The sequence below is a fragment of the Pipistrellus hanaki genome (assembly GCF_964339955.1).
Source record: "Pipistrellus hanaki genome assembly, chromosome: 12".
NCBI lineage: Eukaryota > Metazoa > Chordata > Mammalia > Chiroptera > Vespertilionidae > Pipistrellus > Pipistrellus hanaki.
In genome coordinates this window covers 44,287,223-44,310,074 of record NC_140514.1, presented here as the reverse complement: position 1 = coordinate 44,310,074, position 22,852 = coordinate 44,287,223, and the positions used below count along the sequence as shown (strand labels likewise).

Here is a 22,852-nt window from a genome sequence, read left to right as displayed (position 1 = left end):
CTCTAGCTTAGTTTTCTTTAGAGAAAAGTATTTCCTATTCCCTTTTCCTGGTGCCAAGGTTAATAATGTCTGTATTAAGATGAGGGCTAAATAACTGTGTACTTTAATAATCCAACTAGGGGATGGGGATTTTGTTAATCTTTGAAGAATATAACCTTGGCTATGAGGCTTTTAATGCCCATCAACTAGTAACACTTTCAAAATAACATTTTGTTACAGGAAATAAGTTATTTGTTTAGGTCATAAAATATGTATGTAGAGAAAACTGAATATGTTCTTATAAGTTATAAAGTATAGCCTATGCTACCTTATCTTCTGCTATATATGCAAGTATGGCTAAAATACCACGCTCACAGGGCAGTGTCTCCTGAGGCTCAACTCATCCACATGCTCATGATAATCCTGTGCATTCACCATCCCAGTAAATTCGAAACTTACTAAAATAGAATAGCAGTTCTCATCAACAGAAAAGTTTTTCATTCTTTTTTATATCTATATGAGATGAGGAATGTTAACTACACTTATTGTGGTAATCATTTCACAATATATGCAAGTCAATTACTTACATATGTTGTATGTCAATTATGTTTCAATGAAACTTAAAAAAAAGAAAAAAACAAGTGAGGGAAATGGATTAGCTGATGCAGTCATTTTAAATATGTTAAATCACTAAACTATCAATAATAAAAGTCCATGCGGCTAGAAGCAAATGAGAAAGAAATTCCATGATTTTCCAAAATGACATAAAAGAGAAAGATGTTCAAGTTTCCACTATTATGAATTTCAGTTGGTATAGGGTTTGGGAATAATGTATGGTTAATTAAAATACTACAGATCATGCATTAAAGTTTTATCAGCCCTTTCTACAGTTTTCATGGATGTGCTTAATTTGCTATGCAAATGTGAATACATTAATATATGTCTTCTGGGAATAACTCAATACCCAATAACCACTCAGTATGCTAGGATTGATTATGCTTTTACATGAATAGTTAGTAATAAAAGAACTTACTATTAGCATAAAAAGTGCAATTCATTTTCAATGATAAAATAATATGGTATGAAGTTACCTTATGAGTCCACTTTGAGACTTTACCTTTCGTATGCCTTCCTGTCATAAAGGTTGTGGACTTGCCCCATGCCTGACAGACTGCAATAAGCATAGCACTACAGGTTCTCACTTACATAAGAGCAAGCAAGTCAACAAACTCCCAAAGAGCTTAAATTAGAGGACTGTTAATTCAAAATAACTCAAAATGAATCATAAATGACAAAAAAAAGAGCCCTCCAAAAGGAAGCAAAGTATTGGAAATTTATGTGAAATATAAAATCTATTGATTCTCTGAGCATGAATAAAGACACACCAGGAAAAACGAGAAGGGAAGGAAAGAGGGAGGGTAGGGAAGGGGGAGAGGAGGGGAAAGGAGGGTAGGGGAGGGAAGAGGAAGATGAGGGGAAGGGAAGGGTGGGGAAGGGAAGGGGAGGGAAGGAAAAATAAAAAGGAAACGGGTCCAATGTTCTTGCCTTAGTGATATCCAACAAGCACTTTTTTAAACAAAATAATATCTATACAGATAAAAGCCTAAGTGATGGTCACAACCAAAACAACCAAATGGATGGCTGAACAGGCTGTGTGGGGCAACAGGCCAATAGGGGGGGTTAGTGAGCAATGACCAAACGACTGAACAAGAAGTTTGCATGGGGTAACCAGGCAGGCAGGGAGGTTAGCGAGGGCCGGGCCGACCAAATGACTGAGCAACAGGCTGCATGGGGGCAACCAGGCCAGCAGGGTGGTTAGTGAGAAACAACCAAATGACTGAGCAGTGGGCTGTGTGGGGCAACCAGGCCAGCAGGTGGGGCAGTTGGGGGCAATCAGGCCAGCAGTGTGTGTGTGGGGGAGGGGGGGGGGGCGCGGGGAGGGAGGTAGATGACGGGCAACCAGGCTGGCAGAGGCGGGCAATGAGAGGCAACCAGGCTGGAGTCAGTTGGAGATGACCAGGCCGGTGGTGGGGGTTGAGGGGAAAGGGGTGACGAGGCCAGCATGGAGGGCAGTTAGGGGCGATCAGGCAGGCAAGGCAGGTAAGCTGTTAAGAGCCAGTGGTCTCAGATTGTGAAAGGGATGTCCCCCGAGGGATCCCGGATTGGAGAGGGTGCTGGTTGGGTTGAAGGGACCCACCCCGCATGCATTAATTCCATGCACCAGACCTCTAGTAGCACTTATAAAGGCCCAAACAGCAGCCAGTACATGTTGAGCTACTCTATTGCATAACCATAAATCATCAGATTTACCAGAGGTGGTTATGTGAAAGTCAAGGGAATTCCAGACATACCATAGACAAAGTTGGTTTCAGTTGCTTTCAAGTGATTTAACTTATATTTGAAGAACGCAGCCCTGCTGTGTCCATGAGGATTAGACTGAGCAAATGAGAGATGCGAGCCTGAGCCCTGGCCCAGTCCAGCTGCTAAACTGACCCAAGTTCGTGTGAGAAAAATAAGCCCTTCTGGTATAAGCTGTTTTCATTTGGATATTCCAATCCTTTCAGCCAAAGATCTCCACTAATGTTACAAGGAGAACTGTTTAAGACTCTTCAAACATAGTGACCTTGCTTATCTCAGATAATGAAAGCACCACACCACTAAGAACTGGAATTATATAGTGGAAAGGAGCAAATCGCACAGATAAACACTTCTGGAGATGACTAAAAGTTAGAAAAAAGGAGAGAGAAAATAAATTCATTTGGCTATACAGCTTTACTGGAGAGCCTTCTCAATGCAAATTGTCTAATATCAGAAATATTATTTAATTCCCTACACTTCTCTGCATCTTAAAAATAAATAAACTATCACAAAAGGCTCCTTTAGGTAAGGAAGACATCACTCAAAGGCATATACTAGAGAATACCTAGTCACTATGTCCCAGATAGCACAGGCAGGAAATACATGTACTAAGATGAAGTTATCTATATTTCTACTAAGATGAAGTTATCTCAGTTTTTTACTAAGATGAAGTTATCTATATTTATTCATTTTTTTAAATATATTTTATTGATTTCAGAGAGGAAGGGAGAGGGAGAGATAGAAACATCAATGATGAGAAAGAATCGTTGATTGGCTGCCTCCTGCACACCTCCTACTGGGGACCACACTGGCAGCATGGGCATGTACCTTTGACCAGAATCCAACCCGGGACCCTTTAATCCATAGGCTGACGGTCTATCCACTGAACCAAACCGGCAGGGCTATTTCTTCCTTTTCAGGATCAGTTTTTAATTTGGGCTATCATTACCTTTCAAGTTTCAAAGAAGAAAAAACATGAAGTATTCTCACAAGTTTGGCCTCTGTATGCTTCCTTTCCATACATAATAACACTTCACAGTATTCCAACGAATTTATTCTTCTTTCACTTAATATTTACTAACAACTTAATGTTGTAAACTGTTTCTCTCAAGTGTTCTGATGTCCCCTTACAAAGCTTAAATCTGAACTATTCCACTTTACATTCCCACATTAATCTTTATTTCTTCTGCTCACAGGCCTAATATTTGAAAAATTGCAACAATTTTTTTTCAATTTTATCTCCTCCTCAAGTCTGTTTATGGAAAGGATCTGCAAATAGTAATAAGGCTTTCAACAGCATTTCCACAAGTTTCAGATGACTGAAAATAAGTCAATATATAGTCTTTTAACTCTGCAAATTGTCAAACCTGCAATTTACTGGGACTTTCTTAAAAATGCTAGTGTTGATGGCTTATTCTCTGTCTGAGCACATATCACCATGGTGCAAAATGAGCACTCCTGTTAATGATTACTGAATGACCAGTTCTTTTTTTTTAAAATATATTTTATTGATATTTTACAGAGAGGAGGAAGGGAGAGAGATAGAGAGCTAGAAATGTCGATGAGAGAGAAACATCGACCAGCTGCCTCTTGTACACCCCCCACCGGAGATGTGCCCGGAACCAATGTACATGCCCTTGACCGGAATCGAACCTGGGACCTTTCAGTCTGCAGACCGACGCTCCACCACTGAGCCAAACCGGTTTTGGCTGACCAGTTGTTCTTAATTGATTTTTACTCCCTAGAATTCTGCAGAATTACAACATTCTGTGGAGTTTAATTATGTGCTAGAATAATAGAACTGAGGATCTGTAAGGATCAAATGCAACCCAGGCCAGACACAGACACAACTTGTCTATCTCTATCTCAGGGGAGTATCAGTAGAGCCCAGGAGGTCTACTGATGTATATGTAGCTTAATTGGTAACAGACAATAAGAGTTTGTACAAGTGAGTTTCCTCAACAAAAATCCAAAGACAGAAACTATGGAAATGGGAAACTTATGTAACACAATACAGAAGTATGAGATTAACTATTAGTCTGGCTACTCCACATATTCTAGAAAATGCCTACTACATAGTTTGCTCAGTTTCTTGAGTTGCCCACATTTATGGTGTGTTAGTATTAGGGTATTTGAAAGCAACCCTTCTGCTTCAACTAGAAGGATCTGCAGAATAATATATAAGAACTACATTATATTCTCACTTTAAAAAACCTGAGCAATTTCCCAAAAGTTACAAGTATATTAGCAAAGAGTAAAAACAAAGACCTTATCCTGTTTACACCTCCTGTGGAGTACCTCCATGAGGTACTTACTGGCTTGTGGATGTGCCCAATTCATGGGGCATGTTTTGTATCCAATTCATCATCTTACCTACACAACTATCCTATGGAATAAAGATGGAATATGCTAATTGGCCATCACACCTTCACAAAGATGGTGACACCTACAGCCAATAAGGACGATAAGAAGGGGATATGCTAATTGATTGCCACATCCTCAAATATAGTGGCAACCACAGCCACAAGATGGCAGCACCTAGTCCCCTCAGGGCTGGCCCAAGGCACAGGCAAGCCACCTGTGGCTCAGGTAACCAGGGCCAGTCAAGGCTTGCACTGCCAGCATTGGCAGCAGCAGAGGTGTGATGGGGATCCCATGATTGCCAAGTTGCCTCTCTCCCCTGAGGGCTTCCAGACTGTAAGAGGGGGCTGGTGGTGCTGAGGGACCCCCTCCTCCAGTGCATGAATTTAATGCACCAGGCCTCAAGTGTTTTATAAAAAAGAACAAAAAACTTTACCATCAACAAACTCACTGAATTCTAATGGCTCCCCCATAGTTGTTTACAGAACATGTGAATAGGATTAAAATAAGAAGGAGAGCTTGTGCATTGGCAAAGTTGGGCAGCATTAGTCATCAGGATCTGGATTGTAGTTACAAATTCATACCTTCATATGAGGTCCTAAAAGATACACCAAGTTATAAAACATGTCTGTGGAGAAGAAATGAGTAGACATTTTTGAAAGAAGAGATACAGATGGCCAACAGGTGAATGAAAGGTGCTCACACATCCCTACTCATCAGGAAAATATAATCAAACCACAATGAGATAACCACTTCATGAATATTAGAACTGATATTATCAAAAAGAGATAAATGCTGGCAAGAATATGAAGAAAATGGAACCCTTGTGCACTGGTGGTAAAAATATAAATCGGTACAGCCTCTTTAGAAAACAGTATGGAGAGTCCTCAAAAAATCAAAAATAGAACTACCTCATGATCCTGCAATTCTACTTGCAGGCATTTATTCAAATAAATTGAAAACATAAACTAGAAAAAAATATGCATGCCCATATTCATTGCAACATTACATATTTACAATAATCACTACATGGAAGCAACCTAACTCACTGAATTCTAATGTCTCCCCCATAGTCGTTTACAATGGATGAATGTTTTGATTTGTGATGCAAAATCAAAAGGAAGCTCCTCCAATGTTCCCTCTCTGCTGTCCCACCATGGAAAATCAGGGCCAGAAATAGAGCAAATGAGAGGAGATCCTGTGCCATATTAAAACTTAGTTCAGCCCAGCATTAGGTAAACTTAGCTTCTGTTCCTGGCTTTCTCTGTTGCTCTGCTGCTGTACCCAGGCTCCTAAAAGATCCTGCATTTGAAACCAGGGTGGCCAGTGATGCCACATGGCTGCTAGGGCCATGTGGCTACAATGGAGAGAACAGGCGAGCACTTGCAGGGAGCATGAATCACCAGCAAGAGAAAGAGAAAACTTCTAATCTCTTGGAATTTTAACCAGGAACTTTTTCAAAATAACCAATTATCTCCCCAAGTTCCCATGGGCTTGCACTAGGTCCAGCCCCCTCGCCAATGATCTTTTTTCAGGTTTACTGATGGACCTCTATGGTCAAGCTCCTTCCCTGCACCATTTTGACTATCTCCCTCTGTTCTATCCATGGGGAGGAGTGTGAGCCTGCAGCTTCCTGGTGAAGCAAACAGGCTTACACTTCCCAGCTGACCATGCTCAACGATGTCTGACTCCCACTTTGCTTCCTTCCCCATCAATAATTAGCTAACTATGGTAACAAATAGATAAAGAAGATATGATGTATATATAGACAATAGAATATTATTACCGTAAGTCATAATAAATAAAATCTTGCCATTTGTGATAACATGGATGGAAGCTGAAGACATTATGCTAACTGAAATAAGTCAGACAAAGAAAGACAAATACAAGCCCGGCCAATGTGGCTCAGAGGTTGAGTGTCAACCTATGAACCAGAAGATCATGGTTCCATTTCTGGTCAGGTCACATGTCCGGGCTGCAGGCTTGATTCCAATAGGGGGCATGCAGGAGGTAGCTTATTAATGATTCTCATCATTGATGTTTGTATCTCTCCCTCTCCCTTCTTCTCTGAAATCATTAAAAATACATTTAAAAAAAAAAGAAAGACAGACAAATACCATATGACTTCACTTAAATGTGGAATCTTTGGGAGGAAAGGAAAACAAATGATAAAGAGAACAGATTAGTAGTTGCCAGAAACAGTGGATGGGAAAGGGGTGAATGGGTGAAGGGGGCCAAAGGTAATAATTTTTAGTAATAAAATAAATAACTTACAGCAGGGGTCTTCAAACTACGGCCCGCGGGCCACATGCGGCCCGCAGAGGAGTCTGATCCGACCTGCCAGGTTTTTTGGGCAGTGAGCGCAGCCGAGGTGTTACAGTAGGAATTAGTAGTTCATATAGTCCGGCCCTCCAGCTCTCTGAGGGACCGTGATCTGCCCCCACTTTAAAAAGTTTGAAGACCCCTGACTTACAGGATGGTGACATAGCTAATAATCCTGCATTATATATTTGAAAGTTGCTAAGAGAGTAGATCTTAAAAGTTGTCAACACACACACACATACAAAAAAAAAATATGTTTTTATGGGTGGCATTGAATGTTAACTAATTATTTTTGTCTTTTCACAATATATACAAATATCAAAACGTGTTGTATCCATGAAACTAATATAAAGTTATAGGTCAATTTCATTTTCAATAAAATAGTTATCCTCTAAAAGATGAGGACCATCAAACCATGAGAGAATACTAAATAAAAATATAGCTAAAACCCTTTCCTCCTCTAACTCCAAGTCTAGATAGAATAAAGTCCACCTCTCTCACTTATGTTCCCACAGCATTTTCTTTTCTATTAGTCTTAAACTACTGGTCTCTTTCTCACCTTCCGTATTTTTTTTAAATTTATCTTTGTTGTTGAAAGTATTACAGATGTCCCCCTTGTTTCCCATTGACTCTCCTTTACCCCACAACCATCCCCCACAGGCCTTTACCACATTATTGTCTGTGTCAAATGGCTATGCATATATGCATATAAGTCTCCCTGTTTATCACTCCCCATCCACCTCCTCAGCCCTGGCTTCCTTCTGAGATATGTCAGTCTGTCCCATGCTTCTATGTCTCTTGATCTGTTTTGTTCATCAGTTTATTTTGTTCATTATATTACATATATGAGTGAGATTATGTGATACTTCTCTTTCTCTATTTTATTTTGCTTAGCATCACACTCTACAGGTCTCTCCATGTTGTCTCAAAGGATAAGAGATCCTTCTTTTGTATAACTACATAGTATTCCTTGTGTAAATATACCACAGCTTTTTTGTGTGTTTTTTTATCCATTCATCTATACCAATGGGTACTTGGGAAGTTTCCAAATCTTAGCTATTGTAAATTGTGCTGTGATGAGCATAGGAATACATCTATTCTTTCTGATTGGTGTTTCAGGTTTTTAGGGTATATTCCTAGAAGTGGAATCACTCGGTCAAATGGAAGTTCCATTTTTAACTTTTTAAGGAAACTCCATACCTTTCCATAGTGGTTGCACTAGTCTGCCTTCCCACCAGCAGTGCACCATGGTTCCCTTTTCTCCACATCCTCTCTAGCACTTCCCACTTATTGATTTGTTGATGGTAGCTATTCTGACAGGTTCAGTATTAATGAAAACAAAAGCGAAATAATATCTGAAAATATCCTATATAAGTAGATATCAAATATCATCCCTATGCATGTGGTTAATCATCAGTGAGTTTGTGAATAGCAATGATAATTCATGGAAGCCTCACAAAGTACAATACCCAGATACTCATAGTAAATGGCTGTCTGAGAGAGTAATAAAGCCACTAATAATGAATAGAATGAAGACAGAAAATACAAATTAGAATAATAACCAGTCCCAAGTTGAAATCAGTCACACTAGTTTTGTCTTTAACAAACTTTCTATCTACTGATAGAGAGTAGTTTGCAAGAGAGAGAGAAAGAGAGAGAGAGAGAGAGAGAGAGAGAGAGAGAGAGAGAGAGAGTGTAAATTTAGCATTCTTTCACTATCTTATACAATAAATGGGTGATATGCAAATAGACCAAATGGCAGAACAACCAAACAACCAATCAAAGCATAATATGCTAATGATATGCTAAGGCTGCTCAACTGCTCGCTATGATGTGCACTGACCACCAGGGGGGAGATGCTCCAACCAGTAGGTTAGCTTGCTGCTAAGGTCCAGCCGATTGGGACTGAGTGAGATAGACCGGATACACCCTGGAACTCTTCCGTGGTCCCTTCCCTGCCCAACTGTGCACTGGTGGGGTCCCTCAGCCTGGGCTGCACCCTCTCGCAACCCAGGAACCCTTGGGAAATGTCAGAGAGCCGGTTTCAGCCCAATCTCCCAGGCCACTTCCCTTGGAAGGGCACCAGATACAGGACTCCCAATCAGGACTGATTGGACGCCAGCCCATGGCTCACACAGTGAAGCTGGGATGAGTGGGAGTGGCAGGTAAAAGTTTCAGGTGGCATTGGACTGTGGGTTTTGGCCTGATCCCTGCAGGACACCCAAGGGGACCCACCCATGCACGAATTTGTGCACCAGGCCTCTAGTCTATCTATAAAATTGGTCTGGGATGAGCTTAATGAGAAAATATATTGCACAATTAAAATTTCAATTTTAAATAATGTTTAGCTGTTTTAAATTTATGACTATTTTATTGAACCACAGTGCCTGACCTTTCTGGGAAATAGACTCATGTGAAAAATAAAGTTTAGAAACCATTTAAAAATGTATAAGCCATCAAAATATTCTGAATTTTTTAATAAGTGAGTGAAAATCATTTTTGTCATGCTGGAATGAGTCAGCTAAAGTGCTTTTTTTCTTATCTCTTTATAAAATTCCCCTAGGGAATGAAAACAAGCTTGAAAAGTTTCAGTCAACAGGGTAAATTGAGAGTTCTTGTTAAATAAGCCATTGAAAACTGCAGTTTAGAATAAAATTACCATCTCAGCCATTACCACAGGGCTCCGTAGTACATTTACAATAATAGCTATATTTTGTAATATCATATTCAAGTAATTCATATATCTTTTTCATTTTTAAATTTAACTAACATGCTGTGGGAGATCTTTAAAAAAGCAATCCTATTTTCTACTCTCCCTTTCATTTTTCTATGCCCAGATAATAATATGACAACAATTATCAATATTCAGGATGATAAAGCATGAAATTACTAATACAAAAAAGATTGACCTGTAGAAATGACATTTTTCTAAGCCCATTAATTTTTTAAAATATACTTGTAAAAGGCAGTAAAACCTAATAAATAATTACAATTGAGTTGGTCCAAAAACACTATTTCAGCTCTGCTTAGCTTCAGGTTTCTTCTTAGTGAAGAAGACAGAGAGAGAGAGAGAGAGAGAGAGAGAGAGAGAGAGAGAGAGAGAGAGATTGATTCACATTTGTAAGAAGAAGGGCAGGCTTGAGAAAAGAGAAACCTAGAAGAATTCTTGCATATAAGAACAGGGCTCCATAAAAAGGACTCAGTGACAAGGTGTGGGCTAAAGTTGCAAGTATGTTGTCAGTATATTTATAATATTTAATGCCAATGGAATGAGTAGAATAAATCACCTGAGAGAAAATGTAACAGGAAGGAAAGAGGCGTCTCAAGACTACATCCTGAAAAACAGGAACATTTAAAGGCAAGATAGGGAATAAGATAAAGACTGAGAAGGCAGGGTCATGAGGCCAAGATATCCATGTTACAGAAGAGCTGAGAGGTACCTCAATGTGAAAGAAAAACAGCTAGTCAGATTCTCCATCACTCTTCCTGATCTTCTTCCTTCTTAGTTTTGGGAAAACAAAGCAAGGGGGCCTACTGGCATGTCCTAATCCTTTATCTCAGATCTCTTGACAAGTTTTAATTACTTAGCTAGTTAAGGGCTCCCTGAGTAAAAGCAATTCTGTCACCTTCTAGGCATTCTGATGCTTGGTGTAATGGATGTGTTGGTCACCAGCTCAGATAACGTTTCTGTATTGTCCAAATCAGTTATAAGAGATTTTGTTAGCCAGCCTCCCACAATTTCTCCCTTAAAATGGTTGTATGAAAATGCATAAGATTTTGTTAATTTTCCTATTCCAAGTACATAAAAATCATTATTCTTCTTGGCATTACATTAATATTTAAATTTAGTTTTAACTTCCCCTTTTCCTATTTAATGTAGTTGATAAGAATTCACTGAGACAGAAAGTGCAAGGGGGAAAATACTTTTAAGGCTTGAGTTTATTGCCAAACAGAATAAAAGAAGAGTTATTGTTCCATTTGGGTATTCCCATGCACTTAGCCATCCAACAGGAAAAACTGGATTTTTATTTTAACTTACTCATTTGAATGTTAAAGAATGTGTTTAGGTTATGTTTGCATGTCAGCTGGTCTGGGCAAGAGGGAAGTGATGCAAACCAGGAAAGGTACTAAATTCTCATAGTAAGAATACTTTGTTCACCTCTGCTGCCTCCTGATCCTCTGTTTTATGGTTGGAGGCTCTCTCCTTCCCACACCTTCAATTTATGCTTTACCCTCTTACATTTCTCTCTGCACATTTTCTGTGGTTGATGTTCCAGCCAACTGACCATTTCATTATTTTCAGCCCATGTTTGCCCGAGGAGCTCAGACCTACTACTCGGTCTGATTCATGTCTGGCCTTTCATTGTGAGATCTAAGTCTCTCTCTCTCTCTCTCTCTCTCTCTCTCTCTCTCTCTCTCTCTCTCTCTCTCTCTCTCTCTCTCTCTCTCTCTCTCAATCTGTAAAATGGAGAAAAGATTTCTGACTTTGCCAGGTTGATGTAAATTCCTGGAGATACCTAAGGTGTTATCAGGAACATAGCAACTACTCAAGAAACACCAGACTTTCCCCCTTTCCTCTTGAGAGGTTCTAAATTCCCTGTGGTTAGTTCCCTACTGCTGGGGAAGAGCACCAACTGCAACCAGGGCAGAAGGACAAGCAAAGACAAGATGCTAATGAAAGAAATTTAGACAATTTAGTTCAGCAGTTTGGACCACTCCTATATGCAAGCTCCAAAGCATTTCATAGGAAAGGAAACCAGAAATCACTCTAGCTGGTTTGACTCAGTGGATAGAACATAGCCCAGTGAACTGAAGGGTCCCAGGTTTGATTCTGGTCAAGGGCACTTACCTCAGTTGCAGACTCAATCCCTGGCTCTGGTGGAGATGTGTGCAGAAGGCAACCAATCAGTGGGTCTTTCACACATTGATGTTTCTCTCTGTGTGTCTCTCTCCCTCCCTTCCACTCTCTCTAAAAATCAATGGGAAAAATATCCTCAGGCGAGGAGAGAGGAAGAAGGAGAAGGAGAGGAAGAGGGAGAGGGAGAGGGAGAGGGAGAGGGAGAGGGAGAGGGAGAGGGAGAGGGAGAGGGAGAGGGAAAGGGAGAGTGAGAGGGAGAGGAAGAGGGAGAGGGAGAGGGAGAGGGAGAGGGAGAGGGAGAGGGAGAGGGAGAGGGAGAGGGAGAGGGAGAAGGAGAGGGAGAGAGAGAAAGGGAGGGAGAGAGGGAGGGAGGGAGGGAGGGAGGGAGGGAGGGAGGGAGGGAGGGAGGGAGGGAGAAAGAAAGAAAGAAAAGGAAAGAGAGAAAGAGAAAGAGAAAAAGAAAAGAAAGAAACCAGGATTGGTAAACTGAGCCTTAGTAAAATATGGGGGAAATCCCACAACCCACTCTTTTTTAATTAAGAGCAAGAAATTAATAAATTGAGGTACTATGTAGAGCACTCATTTGTTTTCCACTAAATGGAATTTGTTTTGTTAGTATATCTAAAAAAAATCAAAATGTTTAAAATAAAAATTATTGAAAGTAAATATTTTGATGGAAGATAAGTTGTTGAGTCATTGTTAATATAGTTAGCCTGAACTCTAACACCTTAATATCTTACTATAATAGTTAATTTTTGTTGTCCTATGCTAATGAAAAGAGAATACAGGCAGACGCAGCCTGTTAACTGTGTGTACATCTATGATAAACAAAGGTGAACTGATGCCATGGTGCAATCGTTAGTTGTAATTTGCAGTTGTTGCTCCTGAAGAAGGAGAATTGACTCATCACATAGCCCATGGTGGTGAGTGCCAAACACCCCGAGCTAGAGCAATCACCACCTTACATCCAATGCAAGGATTTAGTTTCAACACAATATTATCCATCAAATTCATGTTAATTTCAATATTTGGTTTTTGTGATCTTTTAGTACTTACTTTTTAAACATAAGTGAATAGCTAATTCCACATTTTTACTATTTTAAATTCACTCTAGGTTTTGGAAGGATTTTGTTTTGTCCTTATTTTTTGTTTGTTTGTTTGTTTGTTTAAAAGGGCTCTATACATTACTCAAGTTTCCCAATGTGGCCAACACAGCTGGCCTCTTACAAAGAGAGGATCACTACCATCTGGTGGTAGACATCACAACTTTGAACATAATCCCAAAAGAGAAATTACTTAACTCCAGACTATACACTAGTCAATTAAACTCCTATTTCATAAGTGGCAAACACAGTTCCTGCCAAACAATCTACCATATGACCTCAATTGGAAGAAGTACTTCCAACATAATAGCTACTTTAGTTATATGGATCTATTGTGGAAAAAAATAGTAATGTTTATATTGAGATAAAACCATTTTAAAACAATAAAATACTTTATAATCTTTCAATTAAATATTAATATATGTGATAAACGTAAATTCCTAAACTAGCTCATTACTTGTTCTTAAATCTGTTTTGAATATACATTGCTCTTTTCTTTAACAAGGAATCATAGGTTTTAAATAAAGTTATAGTATTTTAGGTAGTTAATTCACCCACCCACACACATACACACACACACACACACACACACACACACACACACACACAAAAGAAAACAAACAAACAAACAAAAACAACCTGGTATTAAAAACAGATACACAAAAACATTTTTTCCAGAAAAATATTATCCAAAAATTAAAATGGGACTTGGTATAAAATAATTAAATAATAAAAGAAAGAAAATACTTATTGATAGAAATGGGTTAACCATGTTATACATAAAACTGGTCGCAAAATAAATAAACAAGCTTAATGAAGTTTATATCATATGCTTTTAGCAGATACATTATTTCTCATACAATTTTAATCCTCTGATAAAGATGCATCAACAACTTATTGTATGCAACATTGTAGTATTACCATGGAAACCATCCAAATGTGTACTAATCTTTGAAACTAATGAATTAAGCAAGAATTGAGGTACTTGTCAATAGTGATAGTCTCTGGACAGATGAATAAAAGGTACAATGAGATTTATTTAATAATTTAGATTCTTTGGCAAATTCTTAGATAAAATAATGCATTTTTTAAATTGTGTAAGAGAGTGTATGGTATAGGATAAAAAGGCACACACTAGTTTAATTCTCACAGATTCCTTCATTTCTGAGTATCCATTTATTTCTTGAATCATTTTCAGCTATAAATCTCCTGTTTTTAAATCTAAATCTCCTGATTTCCTGATTATGAATGTACTAATAGATTTAACTACTGTTGTGAGTCACACACAGGCAACTTCTTTCATGATACTATCAAAAGGGAAAGAATGTCAAGTTTTTTAAGCATAAAATTAAATTTTGAAATCATATATTTAAGTATGTAAGTTCTAATTATTTAACTTTTGAGATAATGAGTAACTTTTGAGTAAAATTTAAAAAGAGCCAATTATAGAAGTTACTAGACCTTACCTTTATAGGGCCCCATGGATATTACTCAAAATAATACTGGAAATTATTAAAGAGAGCTCCTTTTCTTAGGAGTTTCCTTCCCCATCAGGCCAATTTAAAAGAGTTCATTAGGCATTAATGGTATTTTTTTAATCAGATGCTCATTATTATTTCTTAAGGTGCAGATTCATGAAGTTCATATCATTTGCTTTTCTGTAAGGAAATAAGGAAGAAAAATCCAGCAAATTCTGCCTTATTATGATTATCTAAGCTTCATTAGCTTCCTAAAATGGTTAAAGTTGAATTCCAAATAATTTCTACTTTAGTTATCTTTGAGTAAATATAAAATTCAGCTCATATTTTTTTCTAAATATGCATTAATTTTTTTTAAATACCCATGAATTTCTGTTATACATGGCACCTATTTTCTAATAACTGAGAAGTGATTACTATAAGTAGTAAAGAATACTGCATTAAGAGTAAATCTGTATTACTATAAGAATAGTAACAGTAAGTCCCTAACTACTTTAATGCACCTTCTCATATTATCCCTTCAATAATCTCTTGCGGAACAGATTAGTATTATCTATAATTTATATCTAAGGGGAGATTAACTAATCTATTCAAAGTATCAGCATGAGAAATGGCACTCACAATCAAGTCTCCCTGATTTCAATGCCTAGGCATTTAAAACTTCTACTTCCATGAAAATAATTACAAAATAGCACATTTGAAAACCTCCAAAGTTAATATGCATTTCATATATGAAAAGTAATTAGCCTTTTAAGTGTTTTTTTTTAATTATAAAATAATATAATTGATCCTTGAACAACATGGGGTTAGAAGTTTCACTCTCTCCCCTTACAATCAAAAATCCGTATATAACTTTTTACTTCTCCAAAAATTAAACTGTCCCATTGTATCTGCAGGGGATTGGTTCCAGGACTTTGCAGATATCCATATCTCGGTATGCTCAAGTCTCCAATATAAAATGGCATAGATCAGTGTATACAGGTGACTCTCCATATCCATAAGTTTCCCACTGCAGATGGAAAAGAGTATAGCTATTTATTGGGGGGCGGAAGGGGAGGGGATCCACATATAGATGGATAATGGCAATTCAAACATGTCCCAGCTGTATTTTCCTATTTTTATCTTTAGCTAACTTACATAAATTAAAACTATTTGTATATTTATCTTATATATAGCCACTTAACCACATAATCATTAATTTTAAAGTTATACAATCATATTATAAAAAAGGGGTTTTATCTGTCCTAGTTTCAGATTTACATGGTACATTCCTTTAATTTAAAATTGTGGTCTTATTTCCATTTTGAGTTTTTATTACAAACTAGAGGCACAGTGCACTAAATTTGTGCACTGATAGGGTCCCTAGTGGCTGCTGGCTAGGTATTCTCTCCCTTCCCCAGGCCACCTTTTTCCTTTCCCCCTGCAGCCTGGTGCCACCACTGGCTGGAGTGTCCCTCCCTTCCCCTGGTGGCTGCTGCCAGCTAGGGCCTCCCTCACTTCCCCCAGTCCACCCGGCCCCATAGTCAAACTCCAAAACGAACTCAATTGGTCAAGGGGACAATTTGCATACTACGCTTTATTATATAGGATAATAGCAACATTCTATCCTATATAATAAAAGTCTAATATGCTAAGTGTCCAGTCAACCAGTCAGCTATTCAACAAATCAAGGCATCATATGCTAATACCACTCACTATAATGTGCACTGACCACCAGGAGACAGACGATTGATAGACCAGTTGCTGTGATCTGCACTGACCACAAGGGGGCAGACACTCCAACCAATAGGTTAGCTTGGTGCTGGGGTCCGGCCAATTGGGACTGAGCCAGACATGCCAGATATACCCTGAACCCCTCTGGTGGTCCCTCCCCAGCTGACCTACCTCCAGCCCTGATTATGCACCAGTAGGGTCCCTTGGCCTGGCCTGCACCCTCTTGCAATCTGGGAGCCCTCAGGAGATGTCAGAGAGCCGGTTTAGGCCAGATCCTGCAGGCCAGGCTGAGGAACCCCACAGGTACACTGATCTCTTGATTTGCTTCTGGGTGTTATTTGCTATATTTTACATAGTTTCTTGTTTTCATTGAAAACCAAATATGAGATAAAACCATTATTATCCTTTAAAATGTTTTTTAAATATGTTTAATTAGTAACATTAAAGTTATGATTCTTAAAATGATCCATCTTTTTCTAACTGAAACAGTAGTTTAAATACACTGTGATTATGAGTTCTTTAAATGTCTGATAATACAGCTATGCATCCATCTATTCTGATGCTTTTTGATAACAGATCTTTAAAAGGCTTTCTAATATTTAATGGTTTATTTGTTTTGCACTCCCTCTTGAATATTAATTTTTCTAGGAAGTTATTCCCTTCCTCTAGGTTTTCATATTTCTTTAGTGAAGAGTTGCATGTAACATACTAGTATGTTTCATTTCATCTCTCTTATTCCCAGAGTTATTTCGGCTTTGTCATTTATAATCTTAGATATTCTTACTCCATATATTTCCCACAATTTGTGCCTTGAAGAATGTTTATTGGCCATTTCAAAAAAAATCAAATATTGATTTATTTAACCCTTTTAATGTTTGTATTTAATGATTCCAGTTTTCATTGTTATTAATTTTATTCAATGTTTCTTCAATTTCTTAAGATAAGTATTTAGTTTATTTTTATCATTTTTTTTCTTAAATAACAAAGGTGTTTAAGGCTAAAGCTCTTTACCGAGCACAACTCTTATTGGGAGCTTATATTTAGATAGGAATTAAATCACTTTTTTCATTATATATATGTTATAATTTCCCTTTGATTCAAAGAGTTATCTGAAAGTCTTTCTTGGCTTTCAGTTGGTAATAGCATCGTTCCCATACACCAAGAATCAACCAATGAATGCAGGAATGGTTGGAGCAACAAATCTCTCTCTCTCTCTCTCTCTCTCTCTCTCTCTCTCTCTCTCTCTCTCTAAATTCAATTTTAAAAAAGAGTCTTTCTTAATTTCCTAATTTTTAAAAACATATTTTTATTTTATTGATTTCAGAAAGGAAGGGAGAGGGAGAGTTAGAAACATCAGTGATGAGAGAGAATCACTGATAGGTTTCCTCCTGCATTCCTCCTACTGAGGATAGAGTCTGCAACCCGAGCTTGTGTCTTAATCAAAAATGAAACTGTGACATTCTAGTTCATGGGTCAACACTCAACCAATCAATCATACCAATCAGGCTTAATTTCCTAATTTTTTTTTTAATTTTTCTAATAAATTTGCCTAGTAAAGAGTTTTAGTTTCCTGATAATCATTATCATGGTAGGTGGCCTATTACAGTTGGTAATAGCATCGTTCCAAAAATTTTTCAGGCATCTTTTCCAGACTTAAATTTTTTAAGATAAGTCTCTTCTCATTTGAAATGTTGTGATTTCTATCTATATATCATCTATCTATCTATCTATCTATCTATCTATCTATCTATAAAAGCCTAAGTGACCGTTCGACAGTTCAACCGGTAGCTATGACACACACTGACCACCAAGGGGCAGATACTCAATGCACAGGCATAGAAACATGGAACAGGCTGATGAATCTCAGAGACAAGGGGAAAAGGGGGGCGGGGGAAGAGATTAGCCAAAGATCTTATATGAATACTAGAGGCCCAGTGCAACATCATAAGATAAATATGCAATCTCATATACATGATGATCATAATAATAAAAATTGTTTGTTTTTTTCAAATACTTAACAATCAATTCCTGATGTCATTTTCTTATAACAGTGAATACCTTTTACTGAGAAAGCCTTAACTCCTGATGTTTATTACCTCCCTTATCCATCTTTATCAGACAGTGCAGGATAGCTAGCTACAAGGCACACTGTGTCACAGAATATTGATATAAACTTTATTCAATTCATAAAGTTATATGTATGTAAGAGTTTGTGTATTTGGTACAAATAGAGACTTGATTTTAATTTTCTTTCTGTCCACATTTGGCATTAAATGTTGACCGTGTAGTGTGTAGTTTATCTATAATAATACAAGCATAATATGCTAATTAGACCGGACATCCTTCCGGACGACCGTCTGGATGAAGCCAGGACTGCGAAGGAAGCCTGGGTCCCGGGTGCCTGCTGGTAGCCAGAGGGAAGCCCAGGTCCCTGGTGCCAGAGAAAAGCTGGTGCCAGCAGCTGGGGAGAGGAGGGCCTACTCCTGCATGAATTTCATGCATCGGGCCTCTAGTATCTAATATTTTCTGATCATATATCCTCCAAGGATCACCACTTAAGGTTACATTTCAGGGAAGGAAATGTGTCGTCTTGATAGCACAGCCATTATATTATTGGTAAATAATATAGAGAGAAGCTGTATTAACAACAATACTTTTGAAAGAATGATTTTGTTTTAATCAAGGTAGGAACACTAGGAAGTAACAAACCTTTTAGATATCAGGAAATATTGGAGGAATGTTAAGACTAGTTACAGTGCTGAGTCACTGTATAAAATGCAGTAAGCATTTTAAGCATTCTTTTAAGCTTTGTACATTAAGAGAATATGAATTACCTTACTGTTCTTACTATTAATAAATATTTAATGCATTGTCTTCATCTGACAGAAGACTTGTAAATAATTGGATTGAAAAATACATGGGAAAGACAACAATTTTTTATTTTTAATCTTAGATTTGCTATTCTTTAGATAATCCAACAACAAAACCAAAGGAAAAATAAATATAAAAATCTTAAGAAATAAAATTAAGTTTTAATTGTAATAAAACATACATGTCCTGAAACATTTTACAAGGTTTATAATAAAGGTGTATTTAAGAAGACACTTAAAAAGTTCTCATATTCTCTCAGTGAATGGGAGGCATAAAGGTTCTTAGTAGAATCTTTTTACAAGGCTTCTGAAAAAAAATATGTTTCTGACAAGATAACTAACAGCAGTTTTAGTGGAATCCGTTTAAGTTTATGTGTAAGAATCCTGAAAAATTTTGGGATATACATGCAATGAAATATTATGCAGCTTTTTAAAAAACAAGTCCTACCATTTATGCCAAAATAAATGGACATAAAGGGTATTATGCTAAGTGAAATAAGCCAGGCTCTGAAGGACAAATACTATGTGATAACACATTCCATATATGAGGAATCTAAAATAGTCAAGCTTATTGAAACAAAGATTAAAATGTTGGTTTCAAGGAGCTGGGGAGAGAGAGAAAGGGGTAAGGCAAGGTAATGATACCAAGTAAATAATTTCTGAATATACTACACAGAATAGTGCTTATAACTAATAATACCATATACTACTTAATATTTGCTAAGAGGGTAGATCTTATATTGTGTTCTTACCACCAGACAGTGACAACAACAAGAAAGAAACATAGAAGTGGTGTATATGTTATGGCCTTGATGGTGGTAATGGTTCCACAGGTGTACACTTAACTCATCAAATTGCACATATAAAATATTGAATATGTACAGTTTTTATGTCAATCATAATTCAATAAACTGTTTTAATAAAAAATTAAGTTTATGGGTAATAAATACTGTGCTTGCCCACTCTATATTCCCTCATATAATTTTCACTAATTTATGCAATATTGGTTTATGAGTCTGACTATATAACCATAAAAAATAAAAATGAAAAATATGTTGACTCGACATTTACTTTACACCAGGCATTATGTTTTAATTATTGCAGAAAGGATGTGAATTTGTAGGGGGGGGGCAGAGGACAGACTATAACAAACTGAATAATTACCCACAAAGCTGTCCACCTTACTCTGGGGCCTCTCAGTGACTCCAATGCAAGCATGCTGGTGGTCCTTATAAGAGGAAGGGAGGAGGAGGTATGAGGACAGAATCAGAGGTCACAATCAGGGGCAGATTTAAAAGATGTTACATTGCTGGCTTAAAATATGGAGAAAACAGCCCAAGAAGCCATGTGGCCTCTAAAAGCCAGGAAAGAGAAGAAAATTGATTTTCTGCTGGAGCCTCCAGAAGAAACGCAGCCCTAAACCTTGGTTTATGGATTTCTGACCTCTGGAACCGTAAGAAAATAAACTTAGGAAGCTTTAAACCACTATGTTTATGGTACTTGGCTATGGCAGCTATAGAAAACCAATAAGAGAGGCCTCTACTTAATTTAGGATAATGCTTCTCAAAAGTATACCATAAAAATCTTGAATTTTTTACATTCATACATTACTGAGTTAATATAGCAAAGAATGCGCTTCACAAGTCACAAAAGTCAACTTTTAAAAATTAACAACCCCGAGAACGTTTCTTCCGTTGACAGTCATCGGCAATGTGACAACACAAAAATGGAACATGTCATCATTCCAGCACGGTGCACCCTCCCTCGTAAACTAAAGAAAAAGCAACTCACTAAATAACCTTTGCTCTGCAGCAGTCGATACAGTTCTCCCGAACTGTGTACCAGCCTCTGCAAGTATGCTAAGAATGGTTTGTTTAATAAGACTTGGAACCCATTAATTCCAATGAGAGTCCCCTTCACCAAGTCCCTCTCTTTAATTATCTCATCAACTTAATTTAAAAAATCATGTGAAGGGTGTTTCTTCAAGGCACTTGAAATCTCGTGCACTAAAATTGTCCACAGTTCAGGCTGTAATACACATTAAGTAACCTGCATGACATCATGATGTATTCCCTCCTAAGGGTTCTAAGGTCTGTGGAGAGTCATGATAGACATGTGCACCTGTCACAACGGGAACATAAACACATGTCACAGTGAAGTGTTTTCGCGCATCCCTTACCTGTGTGACAAGCGGCTCCAGGAGCCTCTCCACTGTGAGCGTCCGGATTTCCAAACTCTTGGGGTCCCATTTTAAAATGATAGGTGAAGTGGCCGAAGTCATCTCCCTGTGGAAACGCACGCTGTCAGTTCCATATAATGATCACCGAAAGAATCTGTTTCCATGGGGATTCAAAATGAATAATTCACCCAAACTCCGAGCATACGTGCACATTACCTCTCTGGTCCAGACGTGTCAAGGTAGAGGTGGGGAATTCAGAACCAGAACTGTGTGAGGGGGTGATGCTAGAATCCGATTATACACTGAAGGCTCCTGGAGGCATCAGTATATATTTGACACCCTGACACTGACATAATTGACTCATCCAATATTTAGTACACATACTATCCATCCATATTACAAGCTGGAAAAGACTTGGACCATGTCCTGGAGTAGCTTATGGTCTCAAGGTAGAGAGATAACCAATGTGGGCAATAACTCTGAGTCAGTGTGACTCACACTGTAATCAGGGAATACAGAAAGGGCTATGGGAGAACTGAGAAAAGGATACTGAAGTCACTGGGAGGAGACCCAGGTTTTCAGGAAGCATCACGATCACCCGATGAGAGACCCTATGTCATAACGAAAGGCTGCTTTGTTTTATTCACATCATAACGGACCACTGGGAGTATTCCATTCCCCGGGGCAGCTGAGTTGCATCCTCTTCACGGGAAGGATATCTTGCAAATGAGCTGCAAGGGTTCGCGCTATTTAACTGTCTCTGATTACCCACTGCATTTACATTCTTGTCTCACAAAATTAGTGTCCAATCAGGTTATTCATTTCATTCTAAAGCACTCTTCTCCTAAGAACCACTGATATGCAGGTAGCAGCTTTGCATGTATCAAGCACAAAATATGGTCCTGGCCCCAATAGAATAAATTATGCATTCTATCAGGTGTGCCTCTCATCTAGAAATTGACAGCTCTGTGCTAAATATATTTCAACAGCTAACCACTGGACATGCAACCTTAGACTGAACAAACTGAAACTGAAGCGTTTGCTTTAATACCACCATAAATCAAACTGTTCACAGCTGTTCTCTTCTTTTGAATCAATGTCTCCACTCAATTCCATCCTTATAAATCAATACGGATGATTATTTCTATTCAAATTAACACTACAAAGAAGGCCTCTCACCACAGGCACATGCCTCTTTCTGCCCAGCTACAGCAAATCCTTTTGCAAACAGACCCAACTAATTGCTTCAGGGGGGAAAAAAAAGCAAAAAACACAGTGTGCTGCTATTTTACCTCTCTCCAAATGCCATGTTTTAAATAAACTGAGGGTAGTGATCCAACCTATAGACTGATTTAGATGTGGGTTCCTTCACACCTATAATCGCTGGCACTGCTATGCTGCCTGTCCTCCAAAAACCTGAAGTCCTTTACATATTTCCCATTCACACTACCAACTGCTTTCTCGCAGCTCTGATAGGCACGTCATTCTGCTGCGGCCAGCACACCTCCCTGTGCCTTGGCAGCCTGAAGGTGCCAGCGGCTTTCTACAGACAGAGACTATTTCATCTTGGATGAAGCCGGATGTAAGTGATCTTGGTCCCATTATTTATGACACAGTTACTGCCAAGTTTC

At 38.1% G+C, this 22,852-nt stretch overlaps 1 protein-coding gene across 2 annotated transcripts in view; it reads right to left on the bottom strand.

Annotated features, from left to right (window-relative positions):
- The window catches only part of CTNNA2 (catenin alpha 2), a 1,072,635-nt gene that overhangs the window by 925,055 nt on the left and 124,728 nt on the right, over positions 1–22,852 (bottom strand). For both annotated transcript variants that reach the window (XM_084900771.1, XM_084900770.1), the window contains exon 2: positions 21,222–21,327. In XM_084900771.1, the coding sequence (XP_084756897.1) occupies positions 21,222–21,323 (102 nt within the window). In that variant the 5' untranslated portion in view covers positions 21,324–21,327. The remainder of the gene's footprint in view (positions 1–21,221; positions 21,328–22,852) is intronic.